Source organism: Echiichthys vipera (assembly GCF_963691815.1).
Source record: "Echiichthys vipera genome assembly, chromosome: 10".
NCBI classification, from domain to species: Eukaryota; Metazoa; Chordata; class Actinopteri; order Perciformes; family Trachinidae; genus Echiichthys; species Echiichthys vipera.
The window spans coordinates 18,469,434-18,494,569 of record NC_139835.1 but is presented as its reverse complement, the minus strand read 5'-3'; the positions used below and the strand labels follow the sequence as shown (position 1 = coordinate 18,494,569).

General features: G+C 40.6%; 1 protein-coding gene across 3 annotated transcripts; it reads left to right on the top strand.

The window, feature by feature from the left end:
- The first annotated feature begins 593 nt into the window (after positions 1 to 593).
- ppp1r9ala (protein phosphatase 1 regulatory subunit 9A-like A) lies at positions 594 to 23,923 on the top strand. Of its 3 annotated transcripts, XM_083921849.1 has the most exons (20): positions 594 to 732; positions 1,826 to 3,955; positions 12,573 to 12,705; positions 12,951 to 13,071; positions 13,489 to 13,593; positions 13,958 to 14,093; positions 15,058 to 15,216; positions 15,333 to 15,386; positions 15,589 to 15,818; positions 16,060 to 16,156; positions 16,234 to 16,360; positions 16,521 to 16,672; positions 17,277 to 17,601; positions 17,678 to 17,735; positions 17,813 to 17,884; positions 19,427 to 19,631; positions 20,230 to 20,274; positions 21,161 to 21,277; positions 22,264 to 22,452; positions 22,702 to 23,923. In XM_083921849.1, exons 2-20 carry the CDS (start codon positions 2,000 to 2,002, stop codon positions 22,858 to 22,860), a joined length of 4,440 nt encoding a protein of 1,479 aa, XP_083777975.1. In that variant the 5' UTR covers positions 594 to 732; positions 1,826 to 1,999; the 3' UTR covers positions 22,861 to 23,923. The 3 variants fall into 3 exon arrangements, with proteins under 3 accessions (XP_083777975.1, XP_083777976.1, XP_083777977.1); XM_083921850.1 differs by lacking the exon at positions 20,230 to 20,274; XM_083921851.1 differs by lacking the exons at positions 20,230 to 20,274; positions 21,161 to 21,277.
- Positions 23,924 to 25,136: the final 1,213 nt, after the last annotated feature.

The window sequence follows — 25,136 nt, the reverse complement described above, 5'->3', positions numbered from 1 at the left end:
AGTTACTTTAAAAAACCCAAACATCCAGTTGATAATGTGGATTTTCTCTTTAAATCTCAATCCAAGATAACCTTGACGACATCAGTAAGGGTCTCGGGACTCAGGGCCAAAGAAGACATTATGCACAAGTTAACATTTAGTGTTGTATACTGACAGTATACTGCTTTTGACAAGTAAACGAAGTTCTTAAAATCGGTGGAATGTCCCTTTAATGCTAATCTAACAGCAGTCTCTGAGTGAAAACAGTGCATAGACTATGGAGAAAGTTTTAAGCAAAGCCCCCTTTCCCTGTCTGCTGTACACCTTTTACAGCCTTGCTGCAGACACGTGCAGAGTAGTAGTTTTCGTAGTCTAGGTGTGGACTGTTGCCCGTGCAGAGGTCTAGGTGAGCTCTTTCAAGCTATTTCCCACGCCTTTCTCCTACACCCTCCCCGTGTCTCTCTGCTGTGCGGAGAAAGAGGGGGAGGACAGGGTGGACCGGGTGGTGGGTTACAGTCCTGGAATGTGCGCGCGCTCCCGATTCCCTTCTGTTCTCGTCGGCCGCGGCGCGCTTGTACAGACAGACAAACTCGTGTGCGCGCACAGGTCTGGAAGTGCAAAAGGAGGAGGCAGGGAAACGCTGCTGGAGCGGGGGAATGATGGCGGAGAAGCAAGAAGGGACAACTTTGAGACTGTAAAACTGGGGCATTGTGGGCCAAATTTCGGCGCCTAACACGATGAAGCGAGTAGGAGGTGAGAGCCTTACCAAGTTGTTTACCTTTTTATGCGGTGCTCTGTGTCGGTGTTAACATTTTCAACGGCTCGTACTTGAAACGCCACAATGAATTGTTCAGAGTGAGGCTCTAACGTTGGGGCTGTGTTGAACTGTTGTGTGGCCCAGTAAGTTTAACTTTGTTTCGCCTTTTTTATCTGTGATGCACCGTTAATAACAACGTTTAACCGATTTAACTTCGTACACCTTAACGTTCATAGTTCGTTAAAGTTACTTTCAATTCAAAACAATCTTCGTTTAACGCTGGGAACGTTCGTCAAGACAACCATCGATATTCAAACCAACGGTTGTGCGTGCTAACGTTAACATTTCTGTTCTAACTTACCTTTTCGTGTTCAACCTATGGAAGCCCATTACCCCCAATGTGAGGGGAAAACACCCTGTAAGTCATTATAATGAGTTAGTCTCTCAAAATAATGGGAAAGTACGTCAAAATAATGACTTAGTATCTCAAAATAATGACTTACTATCTTACTTACCAATGAGAAAGTATTATTTTGAGATACTAAGTCAATATTTGAGGTAATAACTCATTATAATGACTTTCAGGAACCTTTTTTTCAAGTAATTCTTTTTGAGATACTAACTTATCAATTTCGACTTCTAAATCATTATTTTGAGAATATAAGTCACCATTTTGAGATACTTAGTCAGTAGTTTCAGATACAATGCCATTATTTTGACATACTAGGTCAATGTTTTGAAATACTAAGTCAATGTTTTGAGATACTAAGTCATTCTTTTGACATACTAAATCATTATTTTGAAATACTTAATCAATGTTTTGAGATACTAAGTCATTCTTTTGACATACTAAATCATTATTTTGAAATACTAAGTCAATGTTTTGAGATACTAACTTACAGGATCCTTTTTTTCATCAAACTGGTGAAAACAGGTTTCCATACTAACCTACCTTTTAGGCTGTTTAGTTTGCACACAGAAGGAGATAATTCTCTTATAACTAATTTTAAATGGCTCACGTTAGGCTTAGGGAGATAATGCAGCTGGTTTCTGTATTAACAGATTTCACTATCCCTTTCTCCCTTTTAGATGACTCTGCTGTGAGTGTTTAATTTAATCGAGACAATTGTGCTCCAAAGAAGCTCCGCCGGACCCATGGCACCACTTTTGTAAAAGTTGTGGAATAATAGTTCACTAACACACAGCATCCGTCTCTCCTAAACCCGGATTTTCTAATTGGGCTGCAGTCACAAACCAGCAAAAATGATCAAAGCAGAAAACAAAGGAGGTGAGAGGACCCTGAGGAGCGCATCCCCTCACAGAAATGCATATAAGTCTGACTTCCACGCCATTAAGTGCTCCTTTGATGGGTCAAAATCTGAGGGTGACGCCAAATCATATGCAAATGGCTCCAGTGACACCCGGGAGGACTCAAGGGGGAGGCCTTTTGGCACCAGAGTGAACAAGATAAAGAACATATTTCTACAGATGGATGGTCAGCAACAGGAGTGCCAAGAGGTGAAAGTGGCTTTAAAGCCCGATGTGTCACCAGTGTCTCCACCAAAGCAGCAATTTCCAGTCAACTCTCCCAGAGTTAACCTCAACAGTGCCACAAGCCCAGAATCACAAAATTTAGATAAAACACCCAAAGGGGAAGAAGTTGAGATTGACAAAGTGGCTTTGGCAGAGAAGTTTTCTTCGACCAGAAAGCTCTTTGAAAGGGGCATCAAAGAGCAGCCTGCAGCTGAAAAACAGTCTACAAACAGAGTAGTGAATCGTTTGTCCCTCGGAAGTGCCTCTGATGAGGGGAAAAGCACAAGGAGAGTATCAGGATCCGCCGAGACCACTATCAAATCAGAGCAAACTCCTACATCAACAGTTAAATGTCATCCGGATGAGAAGGCTGATAGTGAGAAAAAGCATGCGTCTAGAGTGTCACTGAATGCAGGACCCATGTCCAAAAGGTTGGAGAATTACATGGCAGAGAATGACTCGCAGGACAACAACACAGCTGCTGGAAAGGGACGGTCGGTGTCTACCAAACAACACAGTTCCACTGAACAATTACTGCCTTCCTCTCCAACAAGGGACATTGTTCACAAATCTACTTCTCCTCTTAAAGAAGCCACCAACTCTACCCCTGTGACTGATGCCACTAACAAAATGACATCCCAGACGGCGTGTGCCAGTAACAAACCAATGTTTTTGGGGTCGAGTGTTAAAACAACATTTCCAGTTACCAATGCAGCATACAAATCCAATTCTCCAGCAACTGATGCCACTCACAAACCCCTTTCGCCAGAGCAAGCAACCCCAGTTAGCCATGGCTACAAACACTCCTCATCATGCGGTGACGGATTTAGTAGGACATCTGTTGGTAGGGATGAAGGCAAGCCACATAGTCCGCCCCCAGGGGATGTGAAGCAGCCTCTTCCATCAGCTGGTGGGTTTCAGAACACCAACAGGGCTAAATACCCTGAAAAATGCCAGAGTAATGACAGTGTGGTACAGAGACCTAGCAGGGAAAAGCCATCCAGCCAGACTTCATCACTGGACTCCAGGGGCGTGGGGGTGGTCCGGGCAGAACTGGTTGTGGTTCAGAATGAGTCCTCAGACAGTGAGGAGAATGAGGATGAGAACGTTGAAGATAATGTGTTTGAAGAACAGAAGGTGGAAAGCCCCAAAGACGACTCACTAACAGACCTGAAAAAAACCTCTCCACCTGAAAAAACAAACGGTAACCCTGCTCATTATGTCTTAGCAAGAGATGTCTCAAAAGAGACACAAAGGATAACAGAGACTGTGGGTGAAGGTAGAGTCTTGGAAGATAACGAACGATTTGGGTTGAAAAGGGAGAGGCAGGAAAACAGTTCAGTTGTGAATCAAGATGGTGATGATTATCACGAGGAAGACGATGAGGTAGCAGAGGAAGAGAGTGAGCTGGAGGAGCAGGTGGGCCGTAGCATCCTGGATCGAGCCTCACCAGTAGTGTACGGGATTGAGAATGCAGCATTTGTGGATGACAGAGATGTAGACCAGATCCTCAGGGAAGAAGAAGAAGAAGAAGAAGAGGAGGAGGAGGAGGAAGAAGAAGAGGAGGAGGAGGAGGAAGATCAAATGTATAGGGATTATGACGACTGTTACGAGACCACTGGTCTGTCGGATGAGGAGGAGCCTCCCCCGAAGAGGAAAATCAAGTTCTCCATAGATCCCATTCAGGTTAGTATTTTATCGTTGTGTTGTTTACACTTGAGCAAATACTGTTCAACTCAAGCACCCAAAACATATTGCACAGCACTGTCATTTTAAACCACCGTCTCACTGACTCAGCGACAGACAGACAAATTAGTCAAAGCTGAGAATGAATGCTTTTGTTGGGCATGGTGACGTCACAGCTGCTGCACTCTATCATCATCATCCCAGTTCAGAAAACGTAAACTATGGTTTATTTAATCGTAGTGATCAGCGAGGCAGGTACTTTGACAGACTCGTCACCTAGTATGTTAGCCCTGAAAGAGAGGAGGAGAGGGTGGGGAGACGATTGGGAATGTAAGCTGGCAACGTTGTTTGAGGTATATTCTTGGAAATATTGTTGACATTGCATGAGCCCTTGTGAAAGCAGAACCAAAGCATGCGAAACTTTAGAGTGTACAGTAAAAAAAAAAAAATCATGGCCACCACTGAGTCACTGCAGTGCATGGGTATTTTTACTCATTTAGAGTGGTTCCCCTCTGTTGGTGAATCATGTGTTGCACTCATGGGGGACTTCTCCAACATTGATATGAGGACTTCAGGCATCTTGTACATCCATACAATCTCTTTTACAGACCATGGCTGAGTTATCTAATTACAGCTGGGGGATTCCTGATTATATGCTGTCCATTAATTTATAATTTATGGAGTGTGTGTGTGTGTGTGTGTGTGTGTGTGTGTGCGTTAATGGTGTTTCGTTTTGTCCTCCAAGTTTGGAGAAACAGACAATTGTGCAGTAACAAAAATCCCTGTAGTCTCATCATGGTATCTATACCTATTTGATATATCCTGCAGCTTTACAGTTTTGTATTCTGAACTGAGTTTCCAACTGGTGTAATCTCTTTTTTTATTGTCACACATCATGTGCCAGTGCATGTCTAAGGGGTGTGGTGGAAATGGAGGTAATATCTTTTACCATAGATATTCCACTATCACGATATCTACAACATTCTGCTAAAGCAGGGAAAAAACACATTACTCCAGTGCATTCCACATAGCTTTTGAACAGTTCAGTGTTTATCCAGGCCTTAAAATGCACTGTTATCTCAGGGTGTGGACCCCCCCTACCAGTCATGCTAGCAGGGGGTCCTGGGAGAGGGGACCAGAAGCTGACCTGGAGTGGACACAAACAACAACAGTGTGCCTTTTCCTCCCAAAATGGCGCTATGACAGAGATAAACACAACTTTATAGTTCACAACAATATGCTAGGCTGTGTCACCTCTATGTAGCAGTTCACATACTGCTCATAACAACCATGAGAGTGACTTGATGCAAAACAGAAATGGCTGACAAAAGGTTGTAGTTGTTGACAAGTGAGCTGGTATCAATCAACATACCCAGAGCTGATTGAAGATGCTATGTCATAATTATACAATGCTAATTTGGCAATTTAGTATATAAAAGTTATGATTATGCATACTGCATTGACAAAATATTATGAATGAAGTTGATAGTTCTGGAATGTAGGGCTGCTGCAACATTATTTTCAAAATCAATTAATTAATTTTGAAATCTGCTGATTTTCTTTTGTCGATTAATCATTTGACCTATAAAATTGCATTAACATTTCCTGAAGGCCAAGTCTTCATATCACTTGTTTTGTCCAACCAAAAAAACCAAGGTAATCAATTTACATAAGTCAAAGAAAAGCAGCAACTTGTCATAGTTGAGAAGTGTTGATTTAATGATTAATTGATTAATCTACTAATCATTAAAGAACTAATGGAATGATCAAACACTCCCCTGATCCTTGCACCTCTTCATTGTTAACCAATTCAAACTATATGATATTTCTAACAGTTTGTTTTAGCTTTACAGTAGACTTCAAATATTTATACATTTCGGATGTAAAATTCAGTTAAGTAATTATTAAATTGTATGACTGGCATGAAGTAGTTAGTAAATTATTAATTGTTCAATGAATTCAGACAGTTTTTTTCCTAGTCACTATTCCATCCAACCGGTTGATGTGAGAGCACCGATAATGATCCCCAGGGGGAAAGTAAAGGATATACAAGTATGCAACCATGAATGAGCGGGTGTAAGGTGAAGATAAGTAGCAAACCCAAAAATGTTTCCAATTTACGCAAACGCAAAATCTGACTTCCCTCTCGATCTGAAAATAAACCTTATGGTATGTACTAACTATGTTAAAAAATGTCATGCTTATCTCACAAAGTGCACAATTGTAATTATCCGCTACACTAATTAGCTTTTTATATAATTGTATTAATGAGTGCATGCAATGGACAGGCTGGAAAGAACACAGAGAGATCTGTCAAAAACAATGACATGCACTTGGATTAAAACCATGGGGTCAAGGTTAGGTGGTATGCATGTTAGCCAATTAAGTCACACAAATGTCCCTCAGCCAACCTTTCTACCTGTGGCCCGGCCAACAAAGGCCTCCCGCTAGCACTGCATCATTCTCCACAGTGTGCTAGTCAGAGCTGGCACTGGGATCGAGCACACTTGAGTCGTAGCTAACAAGGAGAGAGGAAGTGCTTTGTGATTTTGGCTCACAACGGGATTAGATCCCGACGTAACACAAGTCTTCTTGACAGAGGAGGTGTCCTGTGTGGAAGAAAGGTGCTCTTTGTGAAGTAAAGGAGATGTCCAGTTCCAGCATGTATCATGTTTCTCAGGGTTGAAAAACAAACTTTGTTGAAGAGGGCTTTCTAAGGTTCCTAAAAATAAAAGCAAAATATCGGATGTTTATGCTTGCTAAATGCATTCAATGCACTTTGTATGTAGTTCTATTGTGATTAAAATAGTCAAAATGTGCAATGTTAGAAAGAAAATAGATAAAATAACTGCATAGTGTTGTTGAAAAATGACTACTGATTATTTTATGTCATTTTTGAGAAGATTCTTCTGTTTATGGTAACACAGACTCGCAGCTTAGTAGGGCATTGAAATGCTGCAATCCCATTCCTGCTGTGTCAGTATATAAGTTTGCTCTACCCTCTGGCTGTATGAGCAGTATAAATATTGCACCACAGTTAATACTGATTATATCTTTGGTGTTAGTGAGGAGCCGTTTCTTCTTTAACTGCAAATAAAAACCAGGCCTGTAATATTAGTGTGTTGAGGCATGTTCTTACCCGAGAAACTTTTAAACCTCTGATCCTTTTTTGTTAGGCGTTTACAGGTTTGCATCTACTGGAATACACTTTCATTCTGTATCCTATAGTTTGGTTAAAGCCAAGAGTTATTGAATGATTAACGCTTCCCACTCTAGACATGTTATCTGGGGACAAAGACTGCACAGTCATTTTCAGTGCAGTTTTGTGGTATCTTTAGTGAGGTTATCTTTGGTTTTGTGTGTCATGTTGCACATGCAGGCATTTGGAACAGGAGTCAAAAACAAGTTCACCATAACAGAAATGGAAATATCTGAAAGCACGATCTGCACCTGCTGCTTTGCCCCACCCTTGCAGAGTCACAGGAAGTACCACCAGCAGTTATTGGTCAAGTGAACACATTGTGCGTACTTGAACACACAGGGTGTGGTAAAGGATTGTAAAGTTCATTGTAACTGAAAGAATTCAGAATTTTTTTCTTTTCTTTGTTTGCTCTGTAGATAATTACTGCCCTTGTTGTTACTGTTCAATCGTATACATCCATCTGTAATTTCTGCTTCCCATAGATCTCCAGTAAAACGTTAAGTACATGTAGACATTTCAATTTTGTCAGCAAGAGTACAATTTGTAGACCTAATTGTGTTGCCAGATAACAAGAGTTTCATTAGTGCCCTGTGGCATTTCTGCAGAAGTCTTGAACGGGAGCTCACAGGTATTTGCATAACTTGGTTTGTGCATAGTTATTTTCTTTATCTCACCAGAGTTGGCTGGGAGTTTTGTGAAGTGCAGCAGTTTGTGTTCTTCAGCTGGTCTAGTTTGTTAATGTTGGAGTACGGTACTCCATTCCACTAATATTAGCTAGTCTCTGTCTGATGGGGTACAAAGTATCCACAAAATACTTCACCTTCATCATGCAAAGCTGATTATTAAGTTATTAAATCCAAAATGCACCCAAACATTTGGCTTTTTTTAAAGATCAACTCCAAGATAACTCTAGTATGTCATCGTCAACAACAACAACATCAGGTGCTGTACTGTGCTCTTGCAGTTGAGTTAGTTTGTCATTCCGTCAACATAACTTTATCAACGACGTACAAAATCCATTTTTGGCGTTTGTGAAGAATCATGGAGGGTAAGATTTGTGATTCTTATGTAAACTAATCTTTCACCCCATCCCTATTCTATATGATGGGAAGTTATGATTTGACAACAGTAGGACGGAATCCTCTGCTCTTCTGTGTTTCATATGATTAGTGAGAAGCAAAAGGGGCACACTCCAAATTTGGACTCTGGCCTCTGTAGCTAACCCATCCCATAGTGTTATGTTTTCCATTTCCTATCTGAGATGGGTCTTCTGCTGGACAGAGGAATGTGTCTGACAAGACTCCACCCTCATCCAACTAGCAGACAGGCCCTCCCCTTGTGGGATCTGAGTTCCCTCCAGCCACCTGGGCAAGTGGGTGACTATCCGACAAAACGGGGCAGAATACTAATGCAGTCCGCTCAATGCTGTTCATTAAACAACTTGGCATGGTATGGGTTTGGGGCTGATTGTGAATGCCTTAAATGCTCTCATTATTTGATTACAGACATTAGCAGATGCTGTGGGTTTTCCTCTGAAAATTAACCGTAATTGTGTGTTAAAGTTTTGAGCAACCATTGCAGGACAAGATTAGCTTTTGTGTGCCATTTATATACAAACCTGTTCAACCTGTTTGTGTTTGCACTCATTTGGGAATGTGATTCCATTATGGTACTCTGCTCTTCTCAAGCTCCACCTCTTCCTGCTGTAGTCACACTTTAACACTTAAAGCATAAACATTGTTGTTTGAGTTAGGGCATGCATACAGGAAGTACTAGATATATGTATTATTTTTTCCTGGTGAGTTAGGGTGTTTGTACAGGATCCTAAAACTGGGCCCCATACCTTCTTCCCTAATTACTCTATGATCTGTGCCAGACCGCCACCCCTGCCCCAGCTTGCTCTCACAGCATGTTTTGATTTGTCTTTTTGTAGGCCTGTTTACATTACAAGTTCCCCAAACCAGTGGTCAGCTCTTGTTTTACACTGGCAAGAGAGTTCTCTGGTTTGCCTGTCTTTGCAGCTGCTGACTCATTTCCCACATTGGTATTCTGTTGTGGTGAGGGGAAGAGGGAAAAGGTTTCAGTTTGGGTGTGGACATATGGCATATCTGTGCACATGTAGACAGGACATGCCACTGCTGACAGCCCACACATGCTGAAGCTGGAGTTGGAGGGAATGGAAATATGAAGATGGCATAGCAGTGCCAAAGTCGACCCACAGTACGGCAGTAAGACTTGAGAGCAAGAAATTGGCATTAAAAGAACATTAAATACCTTGTCTTGTATAAACTTGATCTCTTTAGTTTCATTCTTGTTGGAGTTAGTCTGCCTGATTGAATATTTTAGTTTAAGCAGATGGCGGACTGGGCATGGACTGAACAATAAAGGAAAATGGTTGTTTTGTCTGACAACTCAAGACTGTGATAATAATGAGTGATGTGTGAGGGGGAGATGCTAATACGGAGATTGATTCCTGTCTGTTTTTGCAGGGAAAACAGTGGTTGAGTGATTAGGTTTCAGCAAAGAACAGAACATTGTTTGAAAAAGGCCTGGGAGTCCATGGCAACAGGAAAGTCAGACGTTGGAGTCGCGGGGAGGTAGAGGGGTGAAGACAATCTGACTGCTGTTGCTCAGCTAATGCCTGGGCCAACAATGCAGTCGCACTCCCTATATTCTATTAGCCTACATTTTCAACCCTTAATTACTTAAGTCTCCAAAGTATCAACTAAAAAGAAAATTTCATCCTTAATGACATTTCTGTCTGCTCTAGTTCTGTGAATCCATTTTAACAGCCTAAATTAGGAGGCGATAAGCCTTGCCAGTCGTATTTATAGAAGCGCTTTCAAGCTTGTTCAGAGAGATGCAAAATAAGTTTCAAGATACAAGCAGAACAAAAATGCTTCACCTTTGTGTGATAAACGTAATACCTATCTACCATAATATAATAATGTCACATTGCCATATACGAGGACAGCTCCCTTGAGTTGTTGGAGGGTCGAGGCCCCATGAATAGCATTCCTCCCTATGCCACAGAGCTGTGGTGTGTATAATCCTCAAGTTTCTAATCTTTTTTCATTTAGTTTGGGAGGCTACTTAAGAGGGGTACCAGCAAGTGTACCGAATCAGTGCATTTACATCTTGTTTCCAAGATAACACAATACAATTCCACTTGTATGAAAATCAGCAGGATGTTGTAAAACAGAAATAGTTAATAGTTATTTTTTTTCTAAATTGAACAGAGGGCTCAGTGAGGCATTCTGGAAATGAACTATCTTCACTGGTTTGGGCTGATGTCCAAAGGCAGAAAGACAATGGGAAAAGGAGATGGTCTCTGGTTGATTGCTCAAGTCTGAACACACTGCAGGTTGTCAGACTCTGTTGCCCAGCGCGGAAATGTTTACTTGATGACTTAATACATCCTCGTATAAGTAAATTGTCATTTTGTTGTTTTTTTATTATATTAACAACAACCTGGGTTAGGTTGCAGAACTCATATTTGTCCCAGGGAGTAGTGTCAGATATACAAGATTGTACACTAGAATACAACATACCACCTGACAGCTCAGTGTTTGTGGTTAAGATCATATCTCTGTGTTTTGCTTTTTATTATAATAATTAAATTGTATTTCTACAGGGCCTTTCACAACCAGAGTTTCAAGGTGCTTCACTAAATCCAATACCACACAAATATAGGTGTAAAAATAGTGAATCATAGAGAAATAATACAAACATTTCAAGGAAATGAAGCGCTGTACCCTTTATAGAAACATTATAACAATATTTTGTTCCTAGAAATGATCAAAACAGATCAAAATCACAGATCAAGTCAGGGTTTAGGCTGCTTCTGTGCCTACATGGAGTGATTAATGTAAAACCTTTGCAGTGATGTCACTTGAGTTTTACATGTGCTTCAAGACTAGGATAAACTCCAAAGTTAAATCCCAAATTGAAAACCAAGGTTGCAAGAAATCTAAATTTCTGCCCTATATTTATTGTTGCTGTGAGACTTAACTCAGTCAGCAGCACCTAGGCACTGATGCCAGCATTCTGCCACCACCGCCATTATGATCATGACTCCACCCAGATTAAGACTAATGATGACCAAGCGGGGGTTTATTTTACAGACCCACTGTTAGGTTCATCCCCATAATCAGGCATTAGCCCCTGATGGAGTCTGACAAACTCTAAGCTACTCTAAGAATTGTGGAAGCTACAATATCTACGATGTCCTGATTTTGGCGTATACATGCATGCGTGTTATTGCGAGTCACATAACGTGTGTGCACCAATTTGTTTTGTGTGTGAATTAGTTGCGGTGCCACTCACCTTAAGTGTTGAGAAGAAGCTGTAAAAATGTCAGGGAATTGACGTTCATGCCAAAATAGCGCCTTAAATCAGCAGCTTGGGAGGATTTTGGAACTACAAAATGTCCTGGGAGTTGTTGTAGAAGATGGATAGCCAATTTTCAACGTGTGTCGTCTAAAAACTAGTTTCAACATCTTCCAGATAATCATCCACTCCTTTTTATTAAAAAAAAAAACAACCTTAAGGCTTAAATAGTGATGTTTTCTGGTTTTCCTAGTTTGTTATGTCAAGAATCTTTGGTTTTTACCATCTTGGCCTCTAAGAAATTGAGTCGGCGATGAATGAAAATAATTGTCTTAACACAGAATTAGCTGTATATTCTAATTACAATGTAGTAACTGAGTCACAGCAGATAGTCATTCCCAGTCCATTTTGTGGTGATTATTGTAGTGCCCACTTCAGTTTGATCCCGGTAGTGGTGGTATTCAAGATAAATAGCACTAGTGTTGTATGTAATAGGTGTTGAGTACTAGGTAATGCCCGTTGACTGAAGGTTAAGAGATTACTTTTTTCCTTTGTATTGCTCTTTATTCTATTTCTTATTACTGTGCTGCTGACAACACTCGTTGCCTCTTAACATTGAGCTTTGCTACATCCACTGCTCAGCTCTCCCCAGCTGTGCCCTACTTTCCACGCTGCTCATGTTCTGCTGTACTGTGTGTATGTGCTTAGAGAACGCCTCTGGGAGACATCCAGAGCTTTGTGAGGCCTGTCTGCAAAGTTCACAACTTTTACACAAAAATCCTCAAGAGTCTTGGGGAATGCATCTTCGGCTACAGTGTCATTGACCCTTGATTTACCTGTTCAAAAATGTGATCTGTCTGATGTGTCTTTAATTCTCCCTCCCCATGCAATTTCTTTCAATAGAAAAATGTGTCCTTGTTTAGCTTGCCAAGATAAATAAGAACTCAAAAGTGAAAATAATACCCCTATGTCAGTGCAGATCCGGTAGATACCCCTCAAAATAAATCTGTCTGATGGTTAACTACTTGGTAAGGATATAGAAGGTAGTATACTGAAGCTATGCACTTGATGTTTTGACCAACACAGGTCTTCAGTACCTTCTCCAATGAGGAATATGATCGGCGCAACGATGACGTGGATCCAGTGGCAGCATCTGCAGAGTATGAGCTTGAGAAGAGAGTGGAGAAGATGGAGGTGTTCCCTGTGGAGATTGAGAAAGGTAAGTTTAGTAAACACTGAAGGTAAATTCCTAAACACATATTGGGGTAAACCTGTTTTCACCAAGCTGCACATACAGCAAACAGCACCGACTTTGATTTTGTATTTAAACAATTTAGGGATCTGCAGTATTTACATTAAATGATATAGTGCCAAGGGCATGTGTTAAATATGTGGAATTGAGTCTGTTTGTATGCAGTTATTTCTACCCACCCTTTAAAATCTTCACCATTTCTCTGCATTCAGGAGACAATGGACTTGGAATCAGTATAATAGGAATGGGAGTCGGAGCTGACCAGGGTCTGGAGAAGCTGGGCATTTTTGTGAAAACCATAACCGAGCAAGGAGCAGCTGAAAATGATGGACGGTGAGTTTAGTTAGAGCACTGAAACTTAATTTTGCACCCTACACACAAGTGTTGTTAAAAAAGAGTCACAGGTTATGTTTTGTAAACAACCGGAACTATGGTTCTTACTCACTGTACAGTAATTGTACACTGCTCCATCACAACAATATTTATTGTCGCACTCTAGGAATTGCTCATATGCCTCAGGGCCCAGTGACACACACAACGAAAACAACCAGATTTATTTATAGCTGCACAAGAAAGCTAAAGAAAATAGTTGCTACTTCTATTTCCCAGGCATTTTTAGATTTGTTTTATTGCAAGCTGCATTGAGGCTACTGTATTTTATTTTATTTTAGTCTTTACTACTAACCTGACCACTTCTGTTGAAATGCTTTTAAAACCTTTCCCTATTATTACTATCTTCTGTGTTTCTAGCATACAGGTGAATGACCAGATAGTGGAGGTGGATGGTGTCAGTCTGGTTGGTGTCACCCAACTGTTTGCTGCTACAGTCCTGAAGAACACCAAAGGCACAGTGAGGTCAGCTCAAAGCCCATCTTCTTCATCACTAAAATCAATCTTATAGAAAATATCTTGTTGATTAAAAGACCGAGCCAATGATAACAGGATTAGAAATAAGTGGTAAATAGTCTAATAGTCTTTTTATCTCTTGAGAGTTCAGAGGCCATGAATGACTAGTGTTTTTTGTGAAACGGGCAAGACAGTATGGTGGCATGTTAATGATTTGAAATGAAACACCTACTGATGACAGGATCGGTCCTAAACTGCATCTGAAAATGTGCATTTCCCTCTAGCAAGTAGGCATAAGAGAAGCTGTCTAGGCAGCATGTGCAAAAACTAATTATATTATGAGGCATTAACACATTGCTTTCTAAAAAAACAGGTTCCTGATTGGACGAGAGAAGCCAGGGACCCAAAGCGAGGTAGCCCGTCTCATAAGCGAGACACTAGAGCAAGAGAAGAACCAGCAGCACCAACAACAACACCTGGACGACCCCTATGAACACTCTACAGAGGAGGTGAGTCAGCTGGTCAGGACTTAATTAGAAAGACCACGTCGCTGCTCTGCTTAATGCTATGTTCATCTCATATGGGATGGGTGGTAGAGATGGGGAAAGATTCCTATGTTACTGACTTACGAGTGTTCACATCATCAAGACGGATGTATGATGACAGAGCTGATCACGTGAGGATTACAATACTGTGCACTGACAACAGAATGCTGTATACAATTTGTGTTTATTTACACTCAATGATGGCCTTTGGCGGCTGGGAGGTGTCCATATTTGTGTTGTTTTCAGGTACCTTGTGAAGATCAAGTGCCATGTCGAATATCAGAGATTCGAGAAAGTGTTTCCCAGTCGTAATAAAGACTTGGACGTTGATGTGAACACGATTTACAAGTTAGACATAATTACGATTACTCTGACATGACATGAAAACTGCGTTGGCACCATTTCCACACCTAGTCTAATCCCAATCAGCTCAGCCAGGCAATGAGCAGCTGGCTGTGAGTAAGCCATGTGTCACCATTCTGCTGTGTTGGAAAGGGGTTCAGTTGACCGCCGCCAGTCTGCCAGAGTTGTGAAATGTTTGTTTTCTGAAGTTCAAGTAGCCACAAGCAACAATAGAGACTGGGCAGATAATACATTAGGGATTTACTGGAGCAGATAAAGACTTACTTACTTGCCTAACTTTCAGTGAGGAAATAGACACCGTTTCTAGTGGTGTGTCGATATACTTCCACTGATAATATTGTTCATGTTAATGTGTTCGATGCTACAGACATGTGTAGACAAGCTCCCGCAGTGCATCCCCGTGTACCAGCCCACCAATATCGATATATTAATTGCAATGTTCCTCTCAGACTGTGGCGAACTGTGCCACTGGAAGTTTTGTTGACACACGCCGAGTGTGTTTCTGGGCATGTAGGGTGTGTCAGTGTTTGCAATATGTGATACCGTGTGTGATGTCATATTTCAGGAGGAGCGCTATGAGGAAGAGGACGGAATGGATGAGAGAATTATCGGCTCCAATTTCTCTCCAGGGCAGAACGAAGAGCTGTTTCAGCTGCCTGATTCAGAGGCTCTGTTTATGCCAACCAATATGGACAGCTCTCAAATGGTCTTCAAGTTCAAAGAGGTATTACTTACACCATGACTTCCAGTCTTATGTGATTTAAATACATATATGACATACATCAATGGGTGTTTCTAAATCTTTTTCTGAAAAATAGTTTTCCTATTTTTGTTCCTTAGTTGCAGCTCAAATACAGCATTGCTGCAACTGAAATAGATCAACTAACGGAAAAGGTATGGTGAAGATAACATCAACATTTTTTTATTGTTTAAGATATAGATACATTTAAGAAAAAAAATACCATACAGTGAATACAAATTCACTATGGTATCATCCCTACAGATTGAAATACACATACTCTTCATAGTTGTACCAACACAAAACTTTCCTCTCAAAATACCACCACCTAAGTAACATGTCCCCATCTCTGCACAGCTAAGGGCATCTGAAGAGGACAGGTCATTGTGGGAAGCCAGGGAGTCTGCACTGGAGCAAAAGATCGAGGATAGTAACGACAAAATCCTGAAGTTGGAGAGTTACTGGCTGGAAGCCCAGGGTCTGTGTAAGACTGTGAATGAACAATTAGCTGAGTCTCAGGCCCATCAGGAGACCCTGGACAAGAAGTACAACAAGGCCAAGAAACTGCTCAAGGACTACCAGCAGAAGTGAGCTTGTCTTCAGTTACACAATGCTTCACTGTTTGAGGGCTGAGTGGTGTTAAATTCAGACAATTTATTCATAAAACGCATTTTCAACAAATGTTGACCCAAAAATATTTTACATAGAAATTAAAAATTGATAAACCAAGATTTTAGAATTATATTATTAAGTGATAATCACACAAAATAGTAGTTTTTATAAGCTAAAAGACTGATGGAAAACCACGTTTCCTTGTTTCCTCCGTAGAGAGATAGACTTTGTGAAGAAAGAGGAGGAGCTGAAAAAAGTTCTAGATGAAAAAGAAAAGTGGTACAAGGAGCAGCTGGAGAGCTTGCAGAAACGGGTAAGGCCTCAGCTTGGAAAAAAATGCTTATACATCACAAAAGACACTGAAATTAGCGAGTGTTGTTTTTTCCACAGATAGCTCTCCTGGAGTCCAGAGGGGCCGCAGATGTGGAACGTCAGAGTGGTCAGGGCTCTGCAGCAGACGAGAGATTAATTGACCAAGACTCAGTCACCAATACACAATCTGTTGAATCACTACTAGGTACAAAGGGTTACTAGAATTAAATATAATTTAAAACGGAAGTATACACGTCATACTTTTCATTGTGCAATCTGTAAAACATTGACAAGCACACATCATAAATTCCAGTCACCCTGGTAAATAATTAAAACTGTATGTTTGTCTTTTTTCCCCTGTGTAGAACAAGACTGGAGTGAGTTGGTCCCTGAGACCGAGCGCTTGGACACAAGCGCACACAGAGCCAAAGGCCTGCTGGCTCAGAAGGCCAAACGTCAGCCTCCGTCTCGGAACAAACTGAAGGAAAGCATCGCAGTGGCTTCAAGTCATTCTCAGGTCAGCCAGGAACAGCTGATAGTGATACCTTGCTATGTTGTATGAGCATGTAATTGGATTGATCAGTCAGCCACCTGAGGCCAGATGTAAGGTTTGACATGAAACCTGAAACTCCATAAAGGCATGTCATGTAAACCTCAAAACAAACACCCTGTCTCTCCCTTTTATAGAAGAACCAGATCACTTATTAACTTGAGTAATATTTGACTTTGTGTATATGAGCTTACCAATACAGTGAAAAAGGTGGGATTTTATGCAGTGATGGTATCTGACATGTACTGACACTTATTCTGTAGCTTATCAGTCTTCTTGCTGTGTTAAAGCAACATTTAGAAAAACAACTTACTGTTGTGCTTTTACGCTGCTTACACTTTTCTTAAAAATGGAATTGCCTAAAGATACTCTCATCTGTCCTAAAATACAAAAGGGGGTATTCCTGGGTGTCTTTTGTGTTTTTACAATACAGTAATGCACCTTTTAATAATGTGTGTGCACCACTCAGCAAATCAGAACTTAAGAGTGTAGCTTTCTATTTTATAAGCTTTAATATTTTATCCCCTCTTCCTTGCGTTGTCCTTGTAAATAATTAGCTTTTTCTACACAGGAAACTGAAGAAGAGGAGGATCAGGAGGAGCAGGAATCTCCCAGGAGGAGGAGGTCCATCCAGGAGAGCCTCTCCCTCCCAGTGCCTGTTTGCTATCCAGGGAATGGGCAGAAAGATGATACAGGAGAGACTAGGGATGCATCCAAGAGTAAGGCAGAGCTCTCCAGCAGCCCGTCTTTGTCACCATCACAGGGGGACAGTGTTGAAAGCAGCGGAAGTCCTTCTCTGTCCCCTCTAAAAGAGACCCCTTCACCACATTCCCCCTCCGGATTCATGCGCAATGTCAAGAAGAGGGAGTCGAAAGGAAAGAGCAAAGAGCTCAAAGGTATGCAAGACCAAAATGTGATGGCTGCCACAGCAGTGCCTTCTGTTGCATTGTTACTGATGTTGTTTCCTTTCAGAAGAGCTAAATGAGATCTCACCAGCAGGAAAACCTAAAAGACGATTTCCAGACTTTGGGTAAGTCTCCATAGTGACCACTGTCATTCCTTTCATTCTTTTGATAATTAATTTTTTTTTTTACTGGTTATCAACAGAGGCCTGCGGAAATCAGGTGGCAAAGGGAAAAAACATGACAAGGAGGCGATGAGAGCCTCTTTGGACAGCAGGTATGTTATTATTCAACTTAATCAGTTTAAAGATGGGAGATGGTTCAAATAACAGTTGAGTTGTTGTGGTTCTTTTCCATGTTTTGTAACACATTTGTTGGGGTTATCAATTGCTACACATGCTGCAGTCAGTGTGCAAGTGCTACAGATAGTTGGCAAGATTCTCTTGCATAGAGTAAACAATGGTGAGATTTGAAAGTGGCTGATGGTATGCTGATCCCCTGAGTTGTATGTCTGATGTACCCAAAGTTAATATTAGAGGTAGCCTTTGCTACCTGGCTATTGTTTGCCTAGCCACCATAGCCACTCTGACTAATCAACTACAAAAATGTTGAGCCAATTAAGCAAATAAAAGGAATATATAAGTTCATCTCATCTAATTTTCAACCGCTTATCCTGGGTCGGGTCGCGGGGGCAGCAGCTTTAGCAGGGGACCCCAAACTTCCCTTTCCCGGGCCACATTAACCAGCTCTAACTGGGGGATCCCGAGGCGTTCCCAGGCCAGTGTGGAGATCTAATCTCTCCACCTAGTCCTGGGTCTTCCCAGAGGCCTCCTCCCAGGAATATATAAGTTTCTTTTTTAAATTTACTTGCATTAATGATTAATTTACTCTTTCTTGAGCCAAATGCAACCGAATTTTGTTCCTACTATGTACCTGTCTGGTATGGAGTTTGAATGACAATAAAATAATCTTGAATCTTGAATTAATTTAATTCTCCCGTCGTCCAACCCATCAAAGCGCTTTTACAATACATGCCACATTCACCCAGTCACACACTGATGTCAGAGGCCACCAGTCTCTACCTTCCCCTGTCCGTCCATTTTGTTGTTGGGATATGTGAGATAACCATTTCCCTTACCGTAGCCAGTCTGACTAATCAATATCATAAATTTAGAGCAAATAATTAGTCACGAGTTTATTTTATTATTTTTGGTATGTTTAATAGTAGAAAGCGATCACACATTGATGTTACATCATATAAAACTCCATGTTGCGAAACATTAACCAGGTATAATATGGCATATTAGTTATATTTCAACATAAACAGGCTACCTTGAATGAGTGAATGGTTTGCTTTCACTGTGTGATGCTCTTGTCACTATTGTGGCTAGGCTAACAATAGCCAAGTTTGCTAAGGCTAGCTCTATTATTAATTATTGGTACATCGGTAAAGATATATGGAATTACTTTACTGTTTGTCAGTAACAGTGGTCATTTTAAGCGGAAAGGTGGATAACACAGCGGCATACAACTCCAGGGATTGGCTTATGCTGCTGTACCACTCTGGCATACCATCAGCCACTTTTTCCATGAAGACGTTAACTGCAGTATTACTGGAATCCATGTTACTCTGTGGGTGTAAATATGTAACTACACAAGCCCAGCTTTCTACTTCCTTTTGCCAAATTGTAATTATAGTTGGTATATCTGATGGATATTACTTACTAAGTCATTTCAAAAGCAACACAACATGTGTTAAGCTGTAAGATGTGTAAGCCTGAGCGTGGATAACTGATCTCCTTATTTCTCCAATGCCCAGGGGATCAGCAGAATTACTGGAGGAGTCTGGAGGGAACCTGTCTCCTGCAGATTCAATGACCTCCATCCCCCCCACCTGTATGCCGTTCTCCTGGTTTGGAGACAAAGACAGGGACAGAGACAGAGAGCCCTCTTCTTCCAGCAGCAGTCTGCCATACGCTGCAAATGAGAGCAGCAGTGAGCAAAGCCAGGACCGTAAGAATAAGGTTTGTAACTTTATGTTAAAAACATCAGACATAGATAGAAGTAGCATCCAGCACAATGTTGACAAGATTTTAGTTATATAGCATTGAGATGTAAAATCAGTTTGGGTCACACACCTGATCCCTTTGCCCGGCTGCAGAACAGTCCTCCAACATACATAATATATTTCTATGTTCATTGACAGGGTAAAGCCAGTAGAAACGTAATGTGAAGCAGTTTGCAGACATGTGTCCTCATTGACCTGTTCTCCAAACCACATGATGCAAAGGCTACAATAACTGGATCCATATGTTGGCCACTGGAGAGAGCTAGCAGAAGAGAATTTGGTGGCTTTTCAATAAGTTTGCAAATAGTGACACATCAAACGCATCCTGTGAAGCGCGTGGCGAACTGTCACACATGCCGCAGCCGAACTGGTGCTCCCACGATGCTGGTGCTCCCACAATGCTGTTTAATGAGTTCAAGACACAAGCTGAAGCGAGAAGAAAATGATCGCTAACAGAAAAGTTTTGGGTTTTGTTGCTGTATGCGTTCTGGTATTTTTGTCAGGGCTTTGCTTCCCGGACATTTATCACTCTGAACCGTGTTTCTTTTAAACAGACAAATCTCTCCTGGTCCTCTTTATTCAGTCGCTCATTAGATTTGGTACAGTATACGCATCTTTGTTTTACCTTTTTGATTTTAGATGCCACAGTAGAGCTTCACTAACGAATAGAGTTCTGCGATTTGTCATTTCTCACCTCGACACATCCTAGGAATAATTTCTTTTGGACCGGGTATGTGGTAGTGTTATAGGAAACTCATTTTCCTTTTGTCCACATTCAGAAAGCCTTTTGGCCTGTTCTAGAGGAAACGCATGAAGCCAAAAATAGTTTCTAGGGCTTGTTGCACCAGCTTATCGGAAGTTTGATCAGAGATTTCTGTGCAACGTCAACACTAACTTCTACGTTGTAACTAACTTGTTTTGTGCAACCGTTTTTTAGAGTGTAATTCTTACGCTTCATTGAAAATAAACTGCATATGAACTTGCACATAGCTGGTGCAATAGCCTGCAGAAAATCCAAATTTAACCCACATTTGTGTCTAAAAAACAAGGTAGTTCCACTTTAAAATGGCATTTTTAGAAGAAATCACTTGATGAAACAAATAGTTAATCTCATAGAATCTACTCCACTAAAGAAAAAACATTACCCCATACCTGAATGTGTGTGTGTTTGTGTTTTTCATTAGAACTACGTAGTATAGTTAGTTGTTGTTGATGTAGTTTCGGTGGTGGTTTAGTTTCAGTCACCTTGATTCTGCTACATAGTGTGTTGAAGTTCACAGTCACTCATTGCTCACATCAATTAATTGGATTGCTGCCACTGTAATGACAGTTTTAATAATTTATTATATTCATTTCAGTCCTCATGGAAACAGCACTTAGCCCTCACACCTGTCGTGTTGCTTTTGTTTGCTTCTCCAAGTACAGAACTGTTGTTTGGTGATGTGTTGCTTTAGTAAATGCGTTCCTTGTTTCCACTTGTTCCAGAGTTTTTCAGTCATAGATGATTCTAACCCTGCCAGTCCCAGTTCAGACATCTCTGGGTTAGTTGCTGAACCCAATCTGTCTGGGCGCTCACACACTTTTATCTTCTCTTCCAGCGAGGTGAGTGCTCTCCTTGTTGTGCAGTCACAAAAGCTGTGTGGGACGCCTTGATGCAGCTGAAAGGGGACATTCTCAAGCATGCTCTTTGAGCCTTCCCCCTTTCATAGCTGAGAGTAAATCATGAATGCAGAGTGAATAGAAGAGAGTTGCATGTGTGTGTTAAAGCTATTTTGTTTTGTGTTGAAACAAGTCTTGTGGCTTAACTTTTATCAAGTCAGCTGTGATGTTAATAGTTTGTACTCTGTTAAACCGTCAACTAGTGCTTGATGTTCTTTACAAGCTTTGGCAGACCACAGAACGATGTTGACTGCTCGGCTGCCTGCTCAGTGGTGTTTCAGCAGCACTCTTCTCTGATATTATAGTTTCCAGTGTCTCAAGCTCTCTTAGCAAAACATACAGTATGGAAACACATGTAGACCTGCATCTGATAATGCCGTCATTGCATGTTTGTTTTCTTGGTACTAGCTTGGGAAATGTGTACTCTGACTGCACATAGTTTTGTTCAGCAGGGATTTCACTGTATGTTCTTTCTGTATACATAATATTGTTGCTTAAACATTTTTATTTTGGTCCCCCAGCCTCACTGCTAAATTGAACCGCTTTTCAGCAATGCCACTTGTGGAAATAATCCATTTATTCAGATTAGGTCATTTCAAAGAACATTTATTTAAGGGATTTTAGAATGAAGTGGAAAACGTCTGCATTTCACCTCTCTTCACTTAACTATGCTTTAGGAACATTGATCAAAACCGCCAAACACATCCACTACAATCCATGGCATTGAATAGCTGTTGCACATTGTTGGAAGGCATCATATATTCTTTATAACGTATTTTTTCCATGAACTAGAGCAAATGACATAAGACACAAAACTGTTGAGATGGCCACAAACTGGTTGAACCAACAGAAAGTATAAACTGGTGAAGCTCTCACTAAAGCGACTGTTTTTATTTTTCTAATATCTGTATTATCTGTGTCTTCTGTAGACTTTGGATGACGAACCAGTAGCTACAGGGAAAGAGTATCAGTGGCAGAACCGGCCTGTCTCTGAATGGACCAATCAACAGGTCTGTCACTGGTTGATGGGCATGAATATGGACCAGTACACACCGGAATTCACAGCTAAGGGAGTGGACGGCCAGCAGCTCTTGTATCTGGACAGCGACAAGTTGAAGGTAAAAAGACAAAATAACAGAATGTTGATAATAATTAACTTTGAATTACCTTTACGATAATGGATTTATGGTTTAGGTTTAATGGTATGGTGATGTGTTTTGGTTTATATGTTGTTGTAATTTTACAGTGCCTCTTTCATTGCAAATTAAGTCATTATTGAGTCGAGCCTTGACAGCCTTTGTCTGCCACCTTGTGGCCAGAATATTATAGCATTATTTTACCCTAAATTTGTGCCCTTTTTCCTACAGGCACTTGGTGTGTCAAGTCAGAGCGACCGTTCAACTATCAAGAAAAAGCTGAAGGACATGCGTAAGGCCCAGGAGAAGCTGGAGAAACAGAGAGAGAAAAGAGAGAAGGAGGGCCGACGCAGCGGGAGACTGCCAGTCAGTACTGACTCTGTCTGCTGAGCTAGCAGCTCTGTGCTCTTAATTCATGCAGCTCATAAAGTTCATCACTAGCAGAAGCCTGAGAAACCCTTTTTTTATTATTTTTTTTTATACTTTTGGTGACATGACGTTTATGGCACAGGGTGTTAACGCCAACAACCACAGAACATGACTGCAAGGAGTGAAACCTGTTCCGACTGATGTGCCAGTTGTGGTTTATCTTCATATTGTAGCCCCTTATTCTTTCCTCATCACTGCTTCTCCCGAATGTTTTTAAGAAACTTCAGCTCAAACCATTTTAACTGAAAGATGGGGAATGTCAAAAAAAAGTTGTGTGTGACCAAAAAGGAATTTTAACATTTTACCACTAAAAATCTAGAAGCTATAATTAAAAAAAGAATGTAGCTGTTGCAGATCATGCACACATTCTCCTATGGAAGTCAATTGTAATCTGCTTTTTCAGCATTTTATATTTTTTCTAGTGTTACTCGCCTGTATCCATGTACAATTCTTCTGCAGGAACGGTTATTGTACAGTTTAGATAAAAGCACTATATTTGTCTTTTTAAGCTTCAATGGGCGACAAGGTTTTAAATGTATAAATAAGTTTTATACATGTGCTTATTAACTGCATTTTTTTTTACTTAAATACCATTGTTTATTTTATACTATCAAAATTTTTCTACTAAGTAGAATAGCTAGGCTGTCGTTTTTGCTAAATGAAAAGCAACAAACATATCAAGTAGGGAGGTAAATGCTGCTTCTGCTGTCCCTGACTCTGTCTGTGTGTCGCTGATGGTACCACGATGCTCCATGTAAATACACACAGCATGCAGGTCTGCTACACGTACACTTGCCGGTCCATTCGACGGTCAGATGCGCCTATGACAAAGACTTGTGTGAGTCGGGAGCACAGCATCATGTATGAATGTGAGGCTGAGCGATGAGTTGTTCAAAGACCCAAGTGCTTCCTTTCTTCTTCTCACGCACGACTCCATGATCTGTATACAATACGACATGTCGGACTGCAAGAAAATCCATGTTTTCCACGTCTTCTGAATTGAGAAATATTTCTCGGTACATATAGCATCAATAAACTAATTTTCACTTTATGTGGTATGTATGTATTGTGTTGTAGTCTCACAAATCCTTCACTTAATTTGCTGTACAGTGACAGGGAGCAGGATGATGTGCTATACGAATACTGTGAAAGTATCAAGACGCTCAATCCAAAGAAATTCAGATACTGCCTTTAAACGAGACGTCAGGACTTCTGTACAGTTGAAGTGTCAGGTTTTGTCAGACCGCGCTTTTTCATGAGCAGCAATTTCAGTCCTGTTGAATAAGAATTTCTATTTGAGTGAAAATAATGTAATTGTGTTCAGAGTTTAGCAGTCTAGAGTCTTGCTGTTGATTCAAGATTTCAAACGTGTGCATACTTCCATTTTCCATGTGTATACAATGGAGAAATGATGCATGTAATCCAGCATTATTTCTACAGACGCAATACTGCAAATGTATATTACAATACTTTTTATCAGTGGGCCATGGGCTCGGCCACTGTTGTGTTACCTTCTCTGGTGATAGAAAGAGACTTAACATTTACTCATTAATTACAACTCTAAAGAGGCAGACACTAAAATGGAGCACTTCAGACAGAAGATGAATACGGGTATATTCAGACAGACATTTTTTAACATTAAAGTATGTAAACATGTTCTAGTATAATCCCAAAATACAAGAATGTGCCCAAAAATTTGTATAATATGGGACTTTTAATCTTTCATAGATGGTGTTCTATTAGACTACATGTGGTATAAGGAAAAGCAAACAAAGACTTAAGTCAACAGAACAATCTACTGGTCTCAACAGAGACTGAACATTTTAAGTAAAGTTGTATTAATTGCAGGACTGATCTCTTGTTCTGATACTATTGTATGAGTTTTTCTGCTTACTCAGTAATCAATAACAGATGGAAGGCTTCTGTCAGAGAGCATTTACTTTGTGTGCAACAACAATATGCCATCAGATAAAAAAATATGGTTGCAGCTTTTGCACAGTGGACTCTTTAGATTATACAGAATATTTATTTATTTAAATAAAGTGCTCCTTACTCTGTTACATCAAGGTAAATAACTTTTCTCAGGTGCTCTTCAATAACACGCCACAAACACTTCCGATATCTGTCCAGTTGTAAATTCATATATTCAATATATTAGATTAAGTTTCAGATCAGTGGGCAGGTGGTCTGAAGCTGAATTCCTCCAAACTGGAAACACTAACATCCCCACAGTAACA